This window comes from Dama dama, chromosome 5 (assembly GCF_033118175.1).
Source record: "Dama dama isolate Ldn47 chromosome 5, ASM3311817v1, whole genome shotgun sequence".
Lineage (NCBI taxonomy): Eukaryota > Metazoa > Chordata > Mammalia > Artiodactyla > Cervidae > Dama > Dama dama.
In genome coordinates, this window is record NC_083685.1 from 31,736,821 (window position 1) to 31,756,329 (window position 19,509).

At 37.3% G+C, this 19,509-nt stretch overlaps 1 protein-coding gene across 1 annotated transcript in view; it reads left to right on the top strand.

Annotated features, from left to right (window-relative positions):
* The window catches only part of RXFP1 (relaxin family peptide receptor 1), a 90,063-nt gene that overhangs the window by 16,226 nt on the left and 54,328 nt on the right, over window positions 1–19,509 (top strand). Inside the window, exons 3-4 of the mRNA XM_061140705.1 lie at window positions 5,926–6,027; window positions 10,192–10,297. Coding sequence (XP_060996688.1) covers window positions 5,926–6,027; window positions 10,192–10,297 — 208 coding nt within the window. The remainder of the gene's footprint in view (window positions 1–5,925; window positions 6,028–10,191; window positions 10,298–19,509) is intronic.

Here is a 19,509-nt window from a genome sequence, read left to right on the forward strand (position 1 = left end):
ACCTTGAATGTGTACTTAGTCACTGCAGTCATGTCGAAACTCTGTGCGACCCCATGGACCATTAATAGCCCGCCAGGCTCCTCTGTCCGTGGGATTCTCCAGGCAAGAATACTGTAGTGTGTTGCTGTGCCCTCCTCCAGGGGATCTTCCCGACCCAGGGATCGAATTCATGTCTCTTACATCTAACTTGCATTGGCAGGTGGGTTCTTTACCACCAGCACCACCTGGGAAACCCAGGTATACCTTAACTATTCACAATACTTCCATTGATTCCATGGCTAACAGTAATGAACTTAAATGCTATTTTATAACAGCTTCTGATTGTCATTTAAATGAGTTTTTGTATAATCCACAGAGTGATGATGTAAGAGCCTGTAGAATGGAAGTGAAACAAGCAAGAGAGCAATGGATAACAGCAACAGCTAAATATTTCAAGGCAATGTCATATAAAAGTTGAAATTTCTATAAGAATATACACTGATTAAATCATATTTGGGGCCTAGAAATGATTACAATAATTTTATTATTATAATCCTTCAGTTAGTTTTAATAATTCTCTTTCTTAGTCAGATCACTTAAACTTCTGAGAATCAGTTTTTCCATCTGTAAGTGAAGCTGGCAATAATGACCAAATAGAGATACCATGAGAATAAAATAAAACTAGTAATACAGTGTAGTACATACTTGCTAAATGCCAGTTCTCCCAGGGCTAAGTGCTAATATTCAACTTCTCTGTTAAAAAATCAGAGAATTTAAATTTCTCACAGTATCATCCTTTCTTGTACCTAAGACACAAACTCAGTTTTTAAAAGTAAAAACTTGCCTAAAAAAATCAAACGCAGCTAACTCAGAAAAGGGAAACAACCCAATGCCATAGACCTCAAAACCTGACAACCAAGGAAAGAAATAGATGTTTCTGGAGCCCAGTAGAGCAGAGCATTCTGCAAGACTCCTGACCCCATCCCCAGAACCCATATGGGCGATGCAGTAAGATGCTGGAAATTATCCCCACCCTTCCTGCAGGCAGCCCACTGAACCAAACCACACTGAAGTACACAGGTTCAGAAAAAATAAAAAATCACTGCTTTGTCCTCACTCATGAGACTCCACCTGAATTCCCCCAAATGGTTAAATATCAAATGCCACTTAAACCATGCTTTAATTCAATAATTAAATGTCTCTATATCTATCAAGGTCTCATACAAGAAACTCAAGGTATGTCAAACAGAAATAAGATGCTTATAAAATTCTCAGGCTGGAAACATAAGCATCAGCAAAGCCCCTACGATAGCCCCTAAATAATGCTGAATCCAAGAGCACAGCCCCAACGCTCCCATCTGGAGACGGAGACACAGCTGGTCACATCCCAATGCCCTGCCACCGTTATGGCAGAAAGTGAAGAGGAATTAAAGAGCCTCTTGATGAAAGTGAAAGAGGAGAGTGAAAAAGTTGACTTAAAACTCAACATTCAAAAAAATTAAGATCATGGCATCTGGTCCCATCACTTCATGGCAAATCAATGGGGAAACAATGGAAACAGTGAGAGACTTTACTTTTGGGGGCTCCAAAATCACTGCAGATGGTAACAGCAGCCATGAAATTAAAAGACGCTTGCTCCTTGGAAACAAAGCTGTGACCAACCTAGACAGCATATTAAAAAGCATTACTTTGCCAACAAAGGTCCGTCTAGTCAAAGCTATGGTTTTTCCAGTAGTCGTGTATGGATGTGAGAGTTGGACTATAAAGAAAGCTGAGCACTGAAGAATTGATGCTTTTGAACTGTGGTGTTGGAGAAGACTCTTGAGATTCCCTTGGACTGCAAGGAGATCCAACCAGTCAATCCTAAAGGAGATGAGTCCTGAACATTCATTGGAAGGACAGATGCTGAAGCTGAAACTCCAATACTTGGCCACCTGATGCAAAGAACCACCTCATTGGAAAAGACCCTGATGCTGGGAAAGATTGAAGATGGGAGGAGAAGGGGATGACAGAGGATAAGATGGTTGGATGGCATCACTGACTCGATGGACATGAATTTGAGCAAACTCCAGGAGTTGGTGATGGACAGGGAATCCTGGTATGCTGCAGTCCATGGGGTTGCAAAGAGTCAGACACAACTAAGCAACTGAACTGAACTGAAAGTAACTAGCAAGCCTCCAAGAAACAAGCAACCTCATCGGACAGGGGAAGGCAGCTGCTTATGCTGGCCAGGGAGGTTCGGTAGGATGGGGATTTAGGGGGATGCAAATTCAACTAAACATGCTCAAATGTCTCATTACAATTCCCAGGCCCCCTCTCTTTTCAAATCAGAGTCCTAGTGTTCACTTAAAATATAGGAAAAGGGCTTCCCCTACGGCTCAGTGGTAAAGAATCTGCCTGCCAATGCAGGAGACATGAGTTCGATCCCTGATCTGGGAAAGTCCCACATGCCACAGAGAAGCTAAACCCATGAATCAAATATTGAGCTTCTGCTCTAGAACCAGAGAACCACAACTGCTAAGCTCATGTGCCATAATTGCTGAAGCCCACACGCCCTACGGTGTGTGCTCTGCAACAAGGGAAGCCACCACGACGAGAAGCTCACACACCACAACTATAGAAATTGCACAGCAACAAAGACCCAGAGCAATCAAAAATAAATAAATAAATAAATAAAAGATAGGACAAAATGTGAATTCAGCTTGTGTTGTAACCTTAGCAACCCAGTAGATTTGAGTCCTATCTGAGTCCCGAGGTCCCAAAAGATAAAAGGTTATCTTAGGGTAGTTATGGCAGCTCCCTGGTTCTCTGAACCTTCTTGAGCTGATGATGTCATACCCTGAGATTGTCATTTTCTCTCTTTAATCTCTCCAGGGCTATCCTCATAGTCACTTCATTCCACAACACTTGACATTTCTTGTTTTCATTCTGATGCATTACCATAGCAATTGCTTTGCCAGAGTCTATCTTTTGAAGAGGCACATAAGCCCAGGAAGCCATAAGTGATCATTTAAACAACTTTTTGGTCACAGTGTGCTGTAGACTATAAGAGTACAATTTTCTAATAGTAACAGAACTGTCATTATCTTCAAAACCATTCAGGTCAGATAACCAATCCAATGTTATTATCCTTGAGATTGTTATCTGCAACCCTTCTGGAAGGAGAAAACGGAAACCACTCTGGAGTTTGGGAGGCTTAAGGAAAAAAAAGAGGTTTCACGTGGAGAATAATGTGTTTATAGAATCGTTATAAAGAATATAGAGGCAGGAGTGGGGAAAACACTAATATACTTACAAGCCCAAGATTAAGAAGCATCCACTATGGCTCATCAGCTCTTTACCCAGGAAGCTGGGACCATGGTAACTGTCCCACCCACAGTAGGTACCCACAAGATGGAGTCTACAAACTTCCAGTCTCGCATGAGTCCATCCCACTGGTGAAAATATAGCTATAAGAGCTGAACTTCTTGGAGTCTGGAAAACATAGAACTAAGTTACCAGCTTCTAAAGAATGAAAAAGCATTCTAAAATGAATGGTGGGAGAGCAAAAAAAAATAAAAATAAAAAAATAAAAGGATGCATTAAATCTTTACAGTCGCAACAAGCTACCATCTCTATTCATCTGAACAAACTTAGTCTTTCAAGTTCCTTCCTTCCTCCTGTGACTCTACTCACAATGTCAAGGGTCAGTGAGGCACTTTGACCTGGTTCCTGGTTGTTCAGACGCTGAGATTTGCTGTTTCTGGGGTGTCTCTTTTGTCCATCCAATTACTGGCACTCAGTTGGAGTCTCAAGCTGATGTCTGCAGAAGGTAAACTTGAGGTCCATCAATCGTCTCCCTCTGAGATATCATAATGATATCATTGAGATATCATAAAAATATCATTGGGATATCATTATACTGCCTTGCTACTTGTGTTTATTTTGAAATCCTTCATAATAAAGAAGTGTTCAAACTAATAAACAATACTAAAGGACGGAAACAGCTATAAATACAATCTTTAAATAGCATCTCTTCTTTCCAATTTATTTTTAGTGAAACTTTAAAAGGAAGCCTAATTTTACAGGCATACATAACACTTATGTTAGAATACCTTTCCTTTCCCAAATGTAATCTTCATGAAAGACTTAATGAGCCATGGAAAATAAGAAAATAACCTGGAGATGGAGGAAATTTGTACAAATTATATTTAATCAGATAAGAGCATATTCAAAACATTTTTGGATTTGAGCAGCTCATTCACCAATCCAGAAAATTTAGGAGAAACAGCAAGATTATATGGAGAAAGATGATGAGTTCCATTTGGTGAATGTTGTGTTCTAGGTGCTTATAGTGAGCAGAGTCCATGTTACACAAGATAAAGTGCAGGCTGGAAATGTAATTTGGAAGTCCTCTGATTAGACGGAAAACCATGGATGAGGTTAGGTTCACCAAATCCAGGCAAAGTTGCACTATCTGGACTCAATCTTGGGTTTGAATTATACATACACAGCAGAAATAACTTATAAAATAGATGCCAGATTTAAATTTAGTCCTAAATTACACAAGATAAACTTTTATCACTTCTATCACCTGTTTATATGTTTGAAAGTTAGTGTTCGTCCCTCAGTCGTGTCTGATTCTTTGTGACCCCAGGCTCCGTGGAATTCTCCAGGCAAGAATACTGAAGTGGGTAACCTTTCCTTTCTCCAGGGGATGCTCGCCACCCAGGGATTGAACCCGGGTCTCTTGTTTATGTTTATGCATCCTTAAAGAGTCCCAACAGCATCCTGAAAACAGGATCCTTTGGGAAGGATCCCCTTTAAACCCATCCCCAACCTGCAATGGGATAAGGCTGGTACCTCTGCAGATGGTACAGAGAAGCTTCTCCTGCACCCCAACTCACATCCTTTCCATCTCATGACTGGCCTCATGGTCTCAGATTCAAAAATAACTGCAAGTTCATGAGGAATTTTGTGAGGAAAAATTATTTTTTCCCTCCCACCAAATGAAGTTTTTTTTTGTTTTTTTGTTTTTTTTTTACTATTTTTGGTCTCATTTTTTTAATGAGACAAGAGTTTCACATCAAAATCAGAAAATATAGATGAGAAAATATGTAAGCATTCAGAGGATAATCACTCAACACTACCCATGATACCACAGCACCTTAAAAAAAGAACAAGATCATGCTGGTCATGTTATTTTTTCTTTTTCTATTTAACAACTATGGCCGTCCATCTCCAACATCAGTCTACCCGATTGGAGAGACTGAGGGAAGTTAAAATGAAGATGCTAAGAACAGTGTACTGTGTTTCAGTACATCTAAAGTACTGTTTGTTACAGTTATATTTAAAATAGATAACTCACAAGGACTTAAAGCACATGAAACTGTTCAATACTCTGTAAAAACCTAAATGGGAAAAGAATTTGAAATGGGACAGATACATGTATATGTATAACTGGATCACTTTGCTGTACATGTGAATCTAACACAACATTGCAAATCAGCTTTACTCCAATATAAAATTAAAAACGTGTGGCTTGAACACTGCTTGCTGAAGAACCACCTCTAGTGCCTATTGAAACCAGAGATTAGGGGACCTGTGAAATCAGGATGTCTAAGTGGGGGGCCAGAAATTCTCCTTGTTGACAAGCTCCCAGATGATCTTTCTCTGTTTGTCAATCACCCATTTCTTTTTTAAATTAATTTTTATTAGAATGTAGTTGATTTACAATGTTTCATTAATTTATGTTGCACAGCAAAGCAATTTAGTTGTGTATGGGCAAATTCTTTACCATCTGAGTCACCAGGGACGCCCTGAATATGGAAGCATACATATATATCTGCTTTTTTGGATTCTGTTTCCAAAAGGTCATTACGTTATCTTAAAGAGAAGACCTGTTTTCCCCAACACTCCAGAATATTTCTATTCTTGAACCTTTCTGTTCTCTGATCTTTATTTTAGGAGACATCAATGGATGGTCTACACAATTTGACAGATATTATGGCAATAACTACAAAATGATGTCCTTGTATCCCAGTATTGTGGCAGAAACATCTGAATGCTGTAAGTAGTTAGAAGGGCTGAGCATCCTTGTCTATGGGTTTATAGTAAGACACCATGTTCTTAAAAGTTGGATACAATGTTTTTAATATTTTTATAAAGTTAATTGCAGTTTTCTATTTGCAAAATTATAATTTTCTATTAGACATACAACCTGAAATTGAGAATTTTATTTTTAAATGACTTGGGGATCATAAGTGCAACAGGACTAAATCATGCCAGGTATGATGTGAACAAAATTAATGTCAGTGCATTGGGGTTTCTATTTTACAAATCCCCTTTACACAGTCACTGTAAATTCTGATATAAAAGCAACTCCAATTTAAAGGAAATGGAAACAAGAGCAGAGAAGCTGTTGGGATTTTAACATTTGTAAGTGAAAAAGCTTCTGGGGTCTAAGTCATACTTTACAGCTACCAAAAAGCCTTATTTGTTACAATCTACATTTAGTCACATACCAAAAACTTACAAAAACCGTGGAAAGGATTGTTAGGAGGGTATAACATTGAGGATAAACTCTGTAATTTCTGAAATCAGGAAGATCAATATACATAATTCTTTTTAAATAAATTGGGTTTATTCTAATAAATTATTCACATATACATATGTGCATTAAAGTTGTAATTTCAATCATAGCTTTCAAAACCTTGGTTAAAAGGAAGGGCTTGGGGAAAAGAATCCTGTACTACATTTTCCACGTTATGTTCTACCACAAATTGTAAAGTGCAGCTTTTTAATTTTTTTTAATATTTTTTGCCTTTACTCCTCAAATAAAACTAATAAAAAACTGCTATCAATCCCCACTTTAAGTGGATATAATCCCTCCTGTTAATCTCACAGGTCACTCAGCAATCTATCTCAACCACATGTTGTCTTCTTGTCAAAATATGGAAATCGTGGAACTTCCTTGGTGGTTCAGTGTTTAGGACTCTGCACTTCCACTTCAGGGGGCATAGGTTTGATTAGGGTTAGGGAACTAATCTGTGTTTAGGAAACTAAGATCTCACAGGCTGCATGGTGTGGCCAAAATATATACAGAGAGAGACCAGATTACTTGATCATGAAAAAGCTGAAAGCTTTTGGAAAAGGAAAAAGTTAACGGGTATAATTTAACTACTAATATCAAGCATAAAACTAATGGATTAAGCCATACAGTCTCAAAATATCATTTTTATTTTCTCTTTTGATTTATTCTATATCCTTTTCATTTCTTAAATTTTAATTGAATCTTTTTATATTTTACATTATTCCCAAAAGGATGTTAGGCAATTTTCAATAAAAATAAATATGGCTATGAACAGACATAACCCATTAACTTGACATAAGAGACAAAAATTCCATGGTAAATGGGAGAAAGAAAATTATATAAGAAAACCTCACTGAGAAAAGTTACTACCTAGTTCTTAATTTTGTAGTCATTAGGTCAAAGAGGGAAAATAATGGGTCGCATAACTTTGATAGTCTGGTCTGTAAAGCAAAACCAAACAAATGGGAAAAACAGATCAAGTCAGCAAGAGAAATAAATTTTTTACCAGATGATGAGCTCTGGAAGAAATGTTCCCTAAGTATTCTTATGCAAGAAGAATGCAGCTACACCAAAAATGATACTTCAAAAAGTACAAAGGCAATTTTTTATCTGTTCTTAGAAATGAGCAAACATATAATTTTTAACTAGAATTTTCAAGAAAGATAGGGGTGGGGTGGTAATTTAAAATTCAGTATTTTTTTCAAACTTAAAACCAGTGTAAAAATTAAATGTAAAGTATAGTGTAAAATTAGGGGGTGAAACTTAAATTAAGGTTCCTACTGTATCACTTTATCCAATTTTATTATAATAAGTATTTATTGGAAACTTAACTGAGAAATTTAACTGGCTTATAATACTTTATGACTGGATGAATGTGAGGAACTCACATTTATAAAGTCACCTCTCAAGAAAAATATCGCGGAAAAGATATCCATCATAATAAATATATTCATAAAGTTTAAATTTGAGGAATATGGAAAGTATATTGATTTGGAAAGAATTATTTACTTAGCCATAACTTCACCACTCAGAAGCTACCAGCATTAACTTGCTGGTTCATTACTCATCTTTCTTTTTATTTTAGCATAGTTGAAATTTTCTGTGCAATCCATTCTTGTCATATTTTCAGGTAGCATTTTAGCATAGTCAAGTATTCATACTATAAATCTTTCAAAATACCATAAATTTTTAAGTGACATAATTTGCTTCATCCTTCTTTCCTGGTAGGATATTTAGGTGCTATTCTTTCACTTTCCTCATCAACACATATGAATTATCAATCTTAACTGAGCCTATAAAAATAGGAAAAAAACACCAGATTAATGCTATCTTCTCCACCTTCTATTTTTACCCTTTGTACCAACTTCTCAGGCCATTCATCTCCCCTCCGAAAGCTCCCTGTCCCCTCCCAACAATACACACGTTAGCACAGGAATTTAGATAGAACTACTTTTTAGGGGGAGAAGGCAATGGCAACCCACTCCAGTACTCTTGCCTGGAAAATCCCATGGACAGAGGAGCCTGGTAGGCTGCAGTCCATGGGGTCGCTAAGAGTCCGACCCAACTGAGCGACTTCACTTTCACTTTTCACTTTCATGCATTGGAGAAGGAAATGGCAACCCACTCCAGTGTTCTTGCCTGGAGAATCCCAGGGACGGGGGAGCCTGGTGGGCTGCTGTCTATGGGGTCACACAGAGTCAGACACAACTGAAGCGACTTAGCAGCAGCAGCAGCAGTTTTTAGGGATCCGTTGCCAAAATGGTCACTTACAACCATAAGACTGTTCAAAACTTCTTGGCACAGACTCTGCTGACAAAACACACAAAACCTAAATTATGATCATAAGCTCTCAGGATTCTGTAGGAAATCTGCGGAGCTGTTTGGAAGGAGACAAAAAGCACTTGTGGCCACATATCTGAGTAAAGGAATACCTGGCTGCTTCCAAGGCTGGAGCTCACTGTGCAAATTTCCCACCATCATCCACCATCTTTGCCTCCAGAATGTCTTCTTTGCCACCAAGATGCTTTTTCACTCTCCAGAAACTTTCCTATAAAGGTTCTAGACTAAAAGTCTGCAAACAGAAAGTTCTCACAAGAAGTTTTGTCTGTCCTATGATGATTAAAATGTTTTTAAGTATTACTGTTTATAAGTAGGTAAGTATTGTTTTTCGGGCTTCTTTGAGGAAGTTGGTTGACTTGGCCACACATGCTCCTATGGTAATAGGGCAACAGTTAGGAGAAGCTGTCCCACTGGGACCCCAGGATGCGATCGGTACCCGCTTTGCCTGCCTCTGTAGACATTCAAGTCTATAAGCTCTGCTCTAAGCGCAGGGTTTCAAAGTAAATGTAAAAGAGAATATGCCCCATTGCTCTTGATGAGGCATCATCCATTCTTCATCAAGTCAGGGATCAGAGATGTCTATGACACTGAATAATATTCCCATTTAGCTATATGAACACACCACCCCAAATCTCCAATAAACCTTAGCAATATTGGGAGCCCACAAAGGTAGCCGAAGGCATACATCCCATTTTCCCTCTCTTTCCAACTCCCATCAGTAAGAACAGAATAGCTATGCATAAAAAATGTTCACTTCCTTAAGTGAAGCAGTAGGCATCCTTACAGTCCTACATAAACCAAAAGAAGTCCTTTGAAGAGTTCCTGAATTTAAAAAGAAAATCTACCAGCACCATAGTTCACAGTCAAGTTCTTTTTCTTGCTAGTTAAAAACAGCTTAGTATTCCATTAAAATGAACACTTTATTCTTAAGTAGCAGCTTTAAAACGAACATTAAAGCACATCACACACTGTCATGTCACCTTTAGACATAGCTACTCTCCAAGGATAAAATAAGAGCAGATGACTTCATTTTCCAACAAATGGAGAAGAACAAGCTGCTACTTTTTTAAATGCATGGGCCGTCAAATGTGTATGTTTCCTTATCTTAAGGTCCTAGTATCATTTTAATGTTTTAAGCAAACTTTTGGAACCTTAATTTGAAGCTTTGCACAAATGCTTATATAAGACACGACACAGTTTTGTGTATGATTTTCTCATAGTTTTTTGCTTCTTTCTTTTCATTCCCTTCCTGTTTCTGGTCCCTCATCATCCCCTCTCCTCACTACATCCTCTTTACTCAGTGGTCGGTTCTGCACCCATGCAATGCATTTGCCAAGGTTTAGAACTTGAGTGTGATGAGATCAATTTACGAGCTGTTCCATCAGTTTCTTCAAATGTGACTTTTATGTAAGTAGAAAAAAAAGTTTTCATTCTGACAGCCAGTACAGCACCTGTAAAACTGAATCATAATTAAGGCGTAATCATCATTATTAATAATGCATTGTCATTCAAGATGATATCATTGTTCTTTGGTCAATTATAATGATTGCTGATATTTATTTGTTTTTACTAAATGATAGATCCTACTCTAAGTTATTCTCTGACTCACTTATTCAGTCCCTCATAACAATCTTATGAAGTATTTAGTATCACTATGTTGTATCTAAACAAAAGATGCCATCAAGTGTATGTGCTACTAAAGAAAAGAAGCTACGATCAAGCTATTATATAAAACTTTCTTAACACTGGAATTAACACATTAAAAGAGTCAGTTTTTTAATTATTGGAAATAAATTTTAATACACTCATGTATAAATAAAAATATAAAGCAAGTAAAATAAATTGGCATCCAACCCCATTACTTCATGGCAAATAGAAGGGGAAAAGGTGGAAGTAATGACAGATTTCCTCTTTCTGGGCTCCAAAATCACTGCAGATGGTGACTGCAACCATGAAATCAGAGGACTATTGCTTCTTGACAGGAAAGCGATGACAAACCTAGACAATGTGTTGAAAAGCACAGACAGTACTCTGCCGACAAAGGTCAGTATATCAAGGTCATGGTCTTCCCAGTGGTCACGTATGATTGTGAGAGTTGGACCATAAAGAAGGCAGAACACCAAAGAATTTTTGATGCCTTTGAACTGCAGTACCGGATAAGACTCCTGAAAGTCCCATGGACAGCAAGGAGATCAAACCAGTCAATCTTAAGGGAGATAAACCCGGAATATTCACTGGAAGGACAGAGGCTGAAGCTGAAGCTCCAGTATTTTGGTCATCTGATGCAAGCAGACGACTTGTTGGAAAAGTCCCGATGCTGGGGAAGGTTGAAGGCAGAAGGAGAAGAGGGCCTCAGATGATGAGATGGCTGGACGGCATCACCAATGCAATGAACATGAACTCGGGCAAACTCTGGGAGATGGTGAGGGACAGGGAGGCCTGGCGTGCTGCAGTCCATGGAGTCGTAAACAGTAGAACATGACTGGGCAACTGAACAACAACAACAAAAAATTAATTGGATAAAATATTCCATCACTTCCACATTTAAAATCTAACTCTTCTGGGTCACATTTGACCCAGAGACTTGATGTTTGTTTTTTCCCTAAATAACTCATACTTAGCCATTTAAAAGAAAATTATCCTTATAATAAACAGTCCTACTTTGAATTCAACAAACTTCAACAACACAAACATACACATTTGGCTGAAAATTTTAAAAGAAATTAGCAAAGAATAGACATTTTAATCCAATATTTCTGCTGAGTTTTTTGTTTTCATACAGATGTTTTAGTGTCTTATAGCTCTGACTTTTGTATATATGAGGATGAGATAGAAGCAATTCTTAAGGTGATAAATGTTGGCAAGTCTTGCCCTTTTCAACCCAAACCACATAACACTGCAACTTATATGTTTGACATATTCAAGGAACAGGGAAGAACTCCAGCTCAGAGTTCCCGTACACAATGGCATAATCAAATTAACAGAATCTAGGGAGCTTACCCAATTTGGCAATGAGCTGAGAACACCAGACAGGTTAAGCCACAAAGATTTGTTTTCCAAAGGAGGTGACAGTCTCCTGTATACTAAAGACAGCATTCAGTCTCACCCTACTATTTTCAGAGTAATTAGTCCTGCCAGAAAAAAGATACCTCCCCCCCCCCCCAAAAAAGTCTGAGGTCCTGTTGAGAGTTTCTGTGATTTAAATTATGACTAGAACAGCAGGGTATAAAAATTTATGATGATTTTACCCTAGTTTCAAAGAAAAAAATTATCACTAGTACTGCTTGTACGGAAATACTAGCAAATCCAAATCAATGAATACCCTGATGTTGGTAATCTCATTTTTCATTTTCCCACAAGTAGAATTTGAATATATTTTTCAACAATTTAATTAATTTTTGTAAAAGAAAAAAGAGGAAGGGAGCTGGAGGAATGGAAGTGGATATAACAGTGACTAAGGAGAGAGTCTAAGTGCCCCTGAAGGCATTCTAATTCAACTTAGAAAAGGCTGTCCTGGCTCAAACTACATATACACATGCATCCAAACATACAGACATTTATAAAGATATGTATACAGACCCATAAGCTGCCAATTTTCAACCCTTGATATAAAGAAAAAACTGGAATCAGATCTTTTTTTTAAATTGAGGCATAGTTGCTTTACAGGGTTATGTTGTGTGCTGTGCACTAAGTCATTCCAGTCACGTCTGACTCTGTGCAACCCTATGAACTGTAGCCTGCCAGGTTCCTCTGTCCATGGGATTGTCCAGGCAAGAATACTGGAGTGGATTGCCATTCCCTTCTCCAGGGGATCTTCCCGACCCAGGGATCGGACTGGCATATCTTATCTCCAACCTGCATTGGTGGGAGGGTTCTTTACCACTAGCACCACCTGAGAAGCCCATAGTTTTGTGTTAGTTTCTGCTATACAACAAAGTGAATCAGTTATATGAATACATATACCCCCTCCCTCTTGGGCCTCCCTCCCACTCCCCATCCTAGCCTTCTAGGTCATCACATAGCACCAAGCTGAGTTCCCTGGGCTATGCAGCAGCTTCCCACTAGTTATTTATTTTATACATGGTAATGTGTATATGTCAACCCCAATCCCCCCCCCCCCCACATTCACACATCCATCCTCTACATCTGTATCTAGAATGGAATCTAATCTTCATGAATGATTGGGTACAGAAGGCAAGAGAGAAGAAAGGATTCAGGGTGATTCCAAGGTTTCCCTCCTGAGTAACAGGGTGATGGGGGAGGCTTGGTGACAGTTAGTGGGGAAGATTAGAACTTCAGTTTAGTTATTTTTTCAATGGTAGATTAAAGATCACTCCATGGAAATTGTCAACAGGCATTTGGAAATGTAGGAGTCAAGCTCAGGAATTCATGTCCATAACATTTTGTTAATATTAAATTTTAAAATACAAGGCTCTACTATATTAAAAAGTATTTTGATCCATCCTGTAAAGTGAGAGAATTAATACTTATCTCTTTTTATCTCAGTAGGGTATTATAAAAATACAGAGAATGCTACTTGTGAAACATTCTGCATCATTAGCAGGAAGTAGTCTATAAGTTCTAGGCACTATTAATAAAAAACTTAACTTCCTAAGAAACATTATTCAGGAGTGCTTAAAGGAGCCACCCCTCCTTCTAGAGTCACCCTCTCACTCTGGAGCAATTAGCCTTTTCCTCTTGGGTTCTCTAGTAGAACCGCATTTGTATCTCCTTTAAGTATAACAAATGTTCTCATGCCACAGTGATTGGGGTCCTAATCTCCACCAAAAAAAGGGTAATGCCATAAGCTCCATGGGGGGCCTACAATGTGGTTTTTCTGTATAACTTCCAAGTTCCTAACAAGTACAATAAGCCCTAAACAGTGTTTCTCAGTTGAATTTACAAGTAAATCATTACGATAAAAAATAGTCCTGAGCTATTATCCAAAAAAGAATCTTTATTTGTAGATAAAGTATGTTATTTGTCATCCAAATAGAGTATAAGCTTATCCAGGACAGGGATGTTATCTTTTTTCCAAAGTACAATAGAAGACATTCAACCCAGGTTTGTTGAGAAAATGAATGAATGAACACACTTTTGGAAGCACACTAAACTTTCATCAATAACCTTAAATCAAACCCAAACATTTTGCAGTTAATCTTTATACAACACAAACATTTAAACAGGATATAAAGCAGAATTGAAGCTCTAAGCAAAGTGAGAACTCAGTAAAAAAAGAATTTTCAATTAGCTGATATAAGGAATGAAAGAACATTCGATGATAACCCAGCAGCTAAGAGTGACTTCAAGAGAAGGTTACTAGTTAATCAACCTTTGACATTCAGTCATTAAAAAAAAATCACTAAATGACAGGTTTGTATAGTCTAGAATGGTGTTTCTTAACCTTTTTTCTTTTCTTTATTGCCTCCCTTCCTGAGGCTTCTTAGACATTTTTGTCCTCTTCTGTGATGTTTTAATACTTCATATATACTGTGTATATATTTACATATACTAGTTTTTTATCTATTAAAAAAGTAAGATTTTTTTCACTCCCTAAGAAATTATTTTCTTAATTTTCTAATAACACTAGTGTTGAGAATACATGGTTTTCTATATTCTAGAATAGGTTTTTCTCCAATTAGTTTCAAAAAATGTGTTCTCAAGGGCCTGAGAAGCTATTTTTCTTTAAGAAGTCTTCATTATCAAGTTCAGGCAATACTGGTCCACACCAACACAGTAACACTACTCATGTCTTTTCTATGAAGCTGTCCCTCCACTGAGTCCTTTATGTTGACCATTGTTTCCAAATGTTTGTCCCACAGCAGATCAAACTCCCGTCAATGAGCTGTATTGCTCATTTCTTAATGAGCATCTGCACCATCATAATAGACAAGTACGATAATAACAGTGGTATTACCACTGTTACCATTACAAGTATGGTAATAACATATTATTAGAGGTCATGTAGTCTGAATACATTCTTTCACCGTTAAAGAAACTGACATGGAAAGATTGTGTATGTTTCATGCCAGGGACCACCAGCTTCAATGGTTGGGATTTTTTGCTTGTTTTATTTTGTTCCTACCATATTATAGTGTTTAAAGAATTAAAGGTCAGGTCCTTTTCAATACAACCAAAATTATGTGAACCTGGCCTGTGTCAAGCTGCTTATAAACTATAATACAAGTGGAAATCTTTTTTATACAACTTATTAGAAATTGCATTGGGATTACTTCTTGAATAACGATGGTTCAACTATATGGACCAATGGACAGTTTCCTTTATAAATAATTTTTAAAGGAAGCAAAGGTAGTGGAATATGAAAATTGAAATATTGAGGAATATAATAATAGGTTCTTGAATATGCTTTAAACAAGAAAACACTATCCTTATTGTCACTCAAAAACTGAGATGCTTCCTGTTTGTTAAATGAAAATAGAAAAGAACATAACTGAAGATTATTTTTCCAGTTTTATTGTTTCAAGTTTTTGTCAAAATTACAATGTTGTAACTTAAATTTAAGAAAACTATCTCTAATAATTCAAAATCAACAGTTAGTCCTAGTTCAGTTGGTACTATGAAGAGAAGCAATTCCCAAGACCAAAGGATGATAAGACCCTGAGCTCACCTCCTCTCATGGGCACACCAAAACCATCACTATCTGCAGAAGAACCATCTGTGAAAAAGACTGGAACCTACCAGGAAAGACTGTCTACAACTAAAGTCAGAAAGAAGTAACTACAACAAGAAGGGAAGTAGGAGCAGAGATTTCGTCTAATCAAGACCCATAACCCCAGGGGATGACCCACAAATGGGAGAACAATTGCAATTGCAGAGATTCTCCTAAAGGGACCAAGGGGTCCAAACCACATATCAGGCTCCTCAGTCCAGGAATCCTGTAGCAAGAAGACGAGTTCCAAGAACACTGGTCTTTGAGGCCATCAGAGTTTACTTTCAGGAGTCCCAGAGAGCAGTGGGAAATAGAGACTCCACTCTTAAGCGGTGCATGCAAAACCTTACCTGCTCAGGGACCTAGGGCAGCAGCAGTAATTTGAAAGGAACCTGCATTAGTCTTACCTGCTGATCTTGGAGAACCTCCTGAAGAGGCAGGAGGCAACTAGAGGTCACTCTGGGGACATAGACACAGGGGCAGCCATCTGGGAGCTCATTCTACCAAGCAGACCCTGGTGCTGGCAAACGCTATTTTGGACATGGAAGCAACCTAAGTGTCCACTGACAGAGGAATGGATAAAGAAGATGTGGTACATATATACAATGGAATAGTTCTCCACCATAAAAAAGAATGAAATTTACCATTAACAACAAAATGGATGGTCCTCGAGGGTATCATGCTTAGTGAAATAAGTCAGAAAAAGACAAATACTGTATGTTTTCACTTATATGTGGAATCTAAAAAATAAAACATATTACCAAATATAACAAAACAAAAAGACTCATATGTATAGAAACCAAGCTAGTGGTTACCACTGGGGAGAGGGAAGGGGGCAGGGTAAAATGGGGATTAAGAGCTACAAACTACTGTGAATAAATAAATGAGCTACATCACAGGGAATATAGCCAATATTTTTGAATAACTATAAATGCAGTATAGTCTATAAATATTTTGTATTTCTATGTTGTATACCTGAAACTAGTATAATTTTGTAAATCAGCTGTATCTTAATAAAACACTAATTAATTAAAATAAAATTAAAATCTCTCAAACAAAAATCTCTTTTAAAAAAAATTTAAATGATATGAAGACAAGAGTGACTTTATGAAGCAAAGTGTTTCCTGAAAGCTAGTCTTAAAGTAAATAGAAGCCCACTCCAGACACAGCAATCTAAACAAGATGAAAGGGCAGAGAAATACCCAACAGGTAAAGAAACATGGAAAATGCCCACCAAGTCAAACAAAAGAGGAGGAGATAGGGAATCTACCTGAAAAAGAATTTAGAATAATGATAATAAAAATGATCCAAAATCTTGAAAACAAAATGGAGTTACAGATAAATAGCCTGGAGACAAAAATTGAGAAGATGCAAGAAATGTTTAATAAAGACCTAGAAGAAATAAAAAAGAGTCAATTAAAAATGAATAACACAATAAATGAGATCAAAAACACTCTGGAGGGAACCAAGAGTAGAATAACGGAGGCAGAAGATAGGATAAGTGAGGTAGAAGATAAAATGGTGGAAATAAATGAAGCAGAAAGGAAAAAAGAAAAAAGAATCAAAAGAAATGAGGACAACCTCAGGGACCTCTGGGACAATGTGAAACACCCCAACATTCGAATCACAGGAGTCCCAGAAGAAGAAGACAAAAAGACAGGCCATGAGAAAATACTCGAGGAGATAATAGCTGAAAACTTCCCTAAAATGGGGAAGGAAATAGCCACCCAAGTTCAAGAAAACCAGAGAGTCCCAAACAGGGTAAACCCAAGGCGAAACACCCCAAGACACATATTAATCAAATTAACAAAGATCAAACACAAAGAACAAATATTAAAAGCAGCAAGGGAGAAACAACAAATAACGCACAAAGGGATTCCCATGAGGATAACAGCTGATCTATCAATAGAAACCCTCCAGGCCAGAAGGGAATGGCAGGACATACTTCAAGTAATGAAAGAGAATAACCTACAACCTAGATTACTGTACCCAGCAAGGATCTCATTCAGATATGAAGGAGAATTCAAAAGCTTTACAGACAAGCAAAAGCTGAGAGAATTCAGCACCACCAAACCAGCTCTTCAACAAATGCTAAAGGATCTTCTGTAGACAGGAAATGCAGAAAGGTTGTATAAACGTGAACCCAAAACAACTAAGTAAATGGCAACGGGACCACACCTATCAATAATTACCTTAAACGTAAATGGGTTGAATGCCCCAACCAAAAGACAAAGATTGGCTGAATGGATACAAAAACAAGACCCCTATATATGCTGTCTACAAGAGACCCACCTCAAAACAAGAGACACATACAGACTGATAGTGAAGGACTGGAAAAAAATATTCCACTCAAATGGAGACCAAAAGGAAGCAGGAGTCGCAATACTCATATCAGATAAAATAGACTTTCAAATAAAGGATGTGAAAAGAGACAAAGAAGGACACTACATAATGATCAAAGGATCAGTCCAAGAAGAAGATATAACAATTATAAATATATATGCACCCAACATAGGAGCACTGCAATATGTGCAGCAAACACTAACGAGTATGAAAGAGGAAATTAATAGTAACACAATAATAGTGGGAGACTCTAATACCCCACTCACAACTATGGATAGATCAAGTAAACAAAAAATTAACAAGGAAACACAAACCTTAAATGACACAATGGACCAGCTAGACCTAATTGATATCTATAGGACATTTCACCCCAAAACAATCAACTTCACCTTTTTCTCAAGTGCACACGGAACCTTCTCCAGAATAGATCGCATCCTGGGCCTTAAATCTAGTCTTGGAAAATTCAAAAAAATTGAAATCATTCCAGTCATCTTTTCTGACCACAGTGCAGTAAGATTAGATCTCAATTACAGGAAAAAAAATTATTAAAAATCCAAACATGGAGGCTAAATAACATGCTTCTGAATAACCAACAAATCATAGAAGAAATCAAAAAAGAAATCAAAATATGCATAGAAATGAATGAAAATGAAAACACAACAAACCAAAACCTATGGGACACTGTAAAAGCAGTGCTAAGGGGAAGATTCATAGCATTACAGGCTTACCTCAGGAAACAAGAAAAAAGTCAAATAAATAACCTAACTCTACACCTAAAGCAACTAGAGAAGGAAGAAATGAAGAACCCCAGGGTTAGTAGAGGGAAACAAATCTTAAAAATCAGGGCAGAAATAAATGCAAAAGAAACTAAAGAGACCATAGCAAAAATCAACAAAGCTAAAAGCTGGTTTTTTGAAAAAAATAAACAAAATTGACAAACCATTAGCAAGACTCATTAAGAAACAAAGAGAGAAGAACCAAATTAACAAAATTAGAAATGAAAATGGAGAGATCACAACAGATAACACTGAAATACAAAGGATCATAAGAGACTACTACCAGCAGCTCTATGCCAATAAAATGGACAACTTGGAAGAAATGGACAAATTCTTAGAAAAGTATAACTTTCCAAAACTGAACCAGGAAGAAATAGAAGATCTTAACAGACCCATCACAAGCAAGGAAATCGAAACTGTAATCAGAAATCTTCCAGCAAACAAAAGCCCAGGACCAAATGGCTTCACAGCTGAATTCTACCAAAAAATTTAGAGAAGAGGTAACACCTATCTTACTCAAACTCTTTCAGAAAATTGCAGAAGAAAGTAAACTTCCAAACTCATTCTATGAGGCTACCATCACCCTAATTCCAAAACCAGACAAAGATGCCACAAAAAAGAAAACTACAGGCCAATATCACTGATGAACATAGATGCAAAAATCCTTAACAAATTTCTAGCAAACAGAATCCAACAACATATTTAAAAAAATCATACACCATGACCAAGTGGGCTTTATCCCAGGAATGCAAGGATTCTTTAATATCCACAAATCAATGTAATACACCACATTAACAAATTGAAAGATAAAAACCATATGATTATCTCAA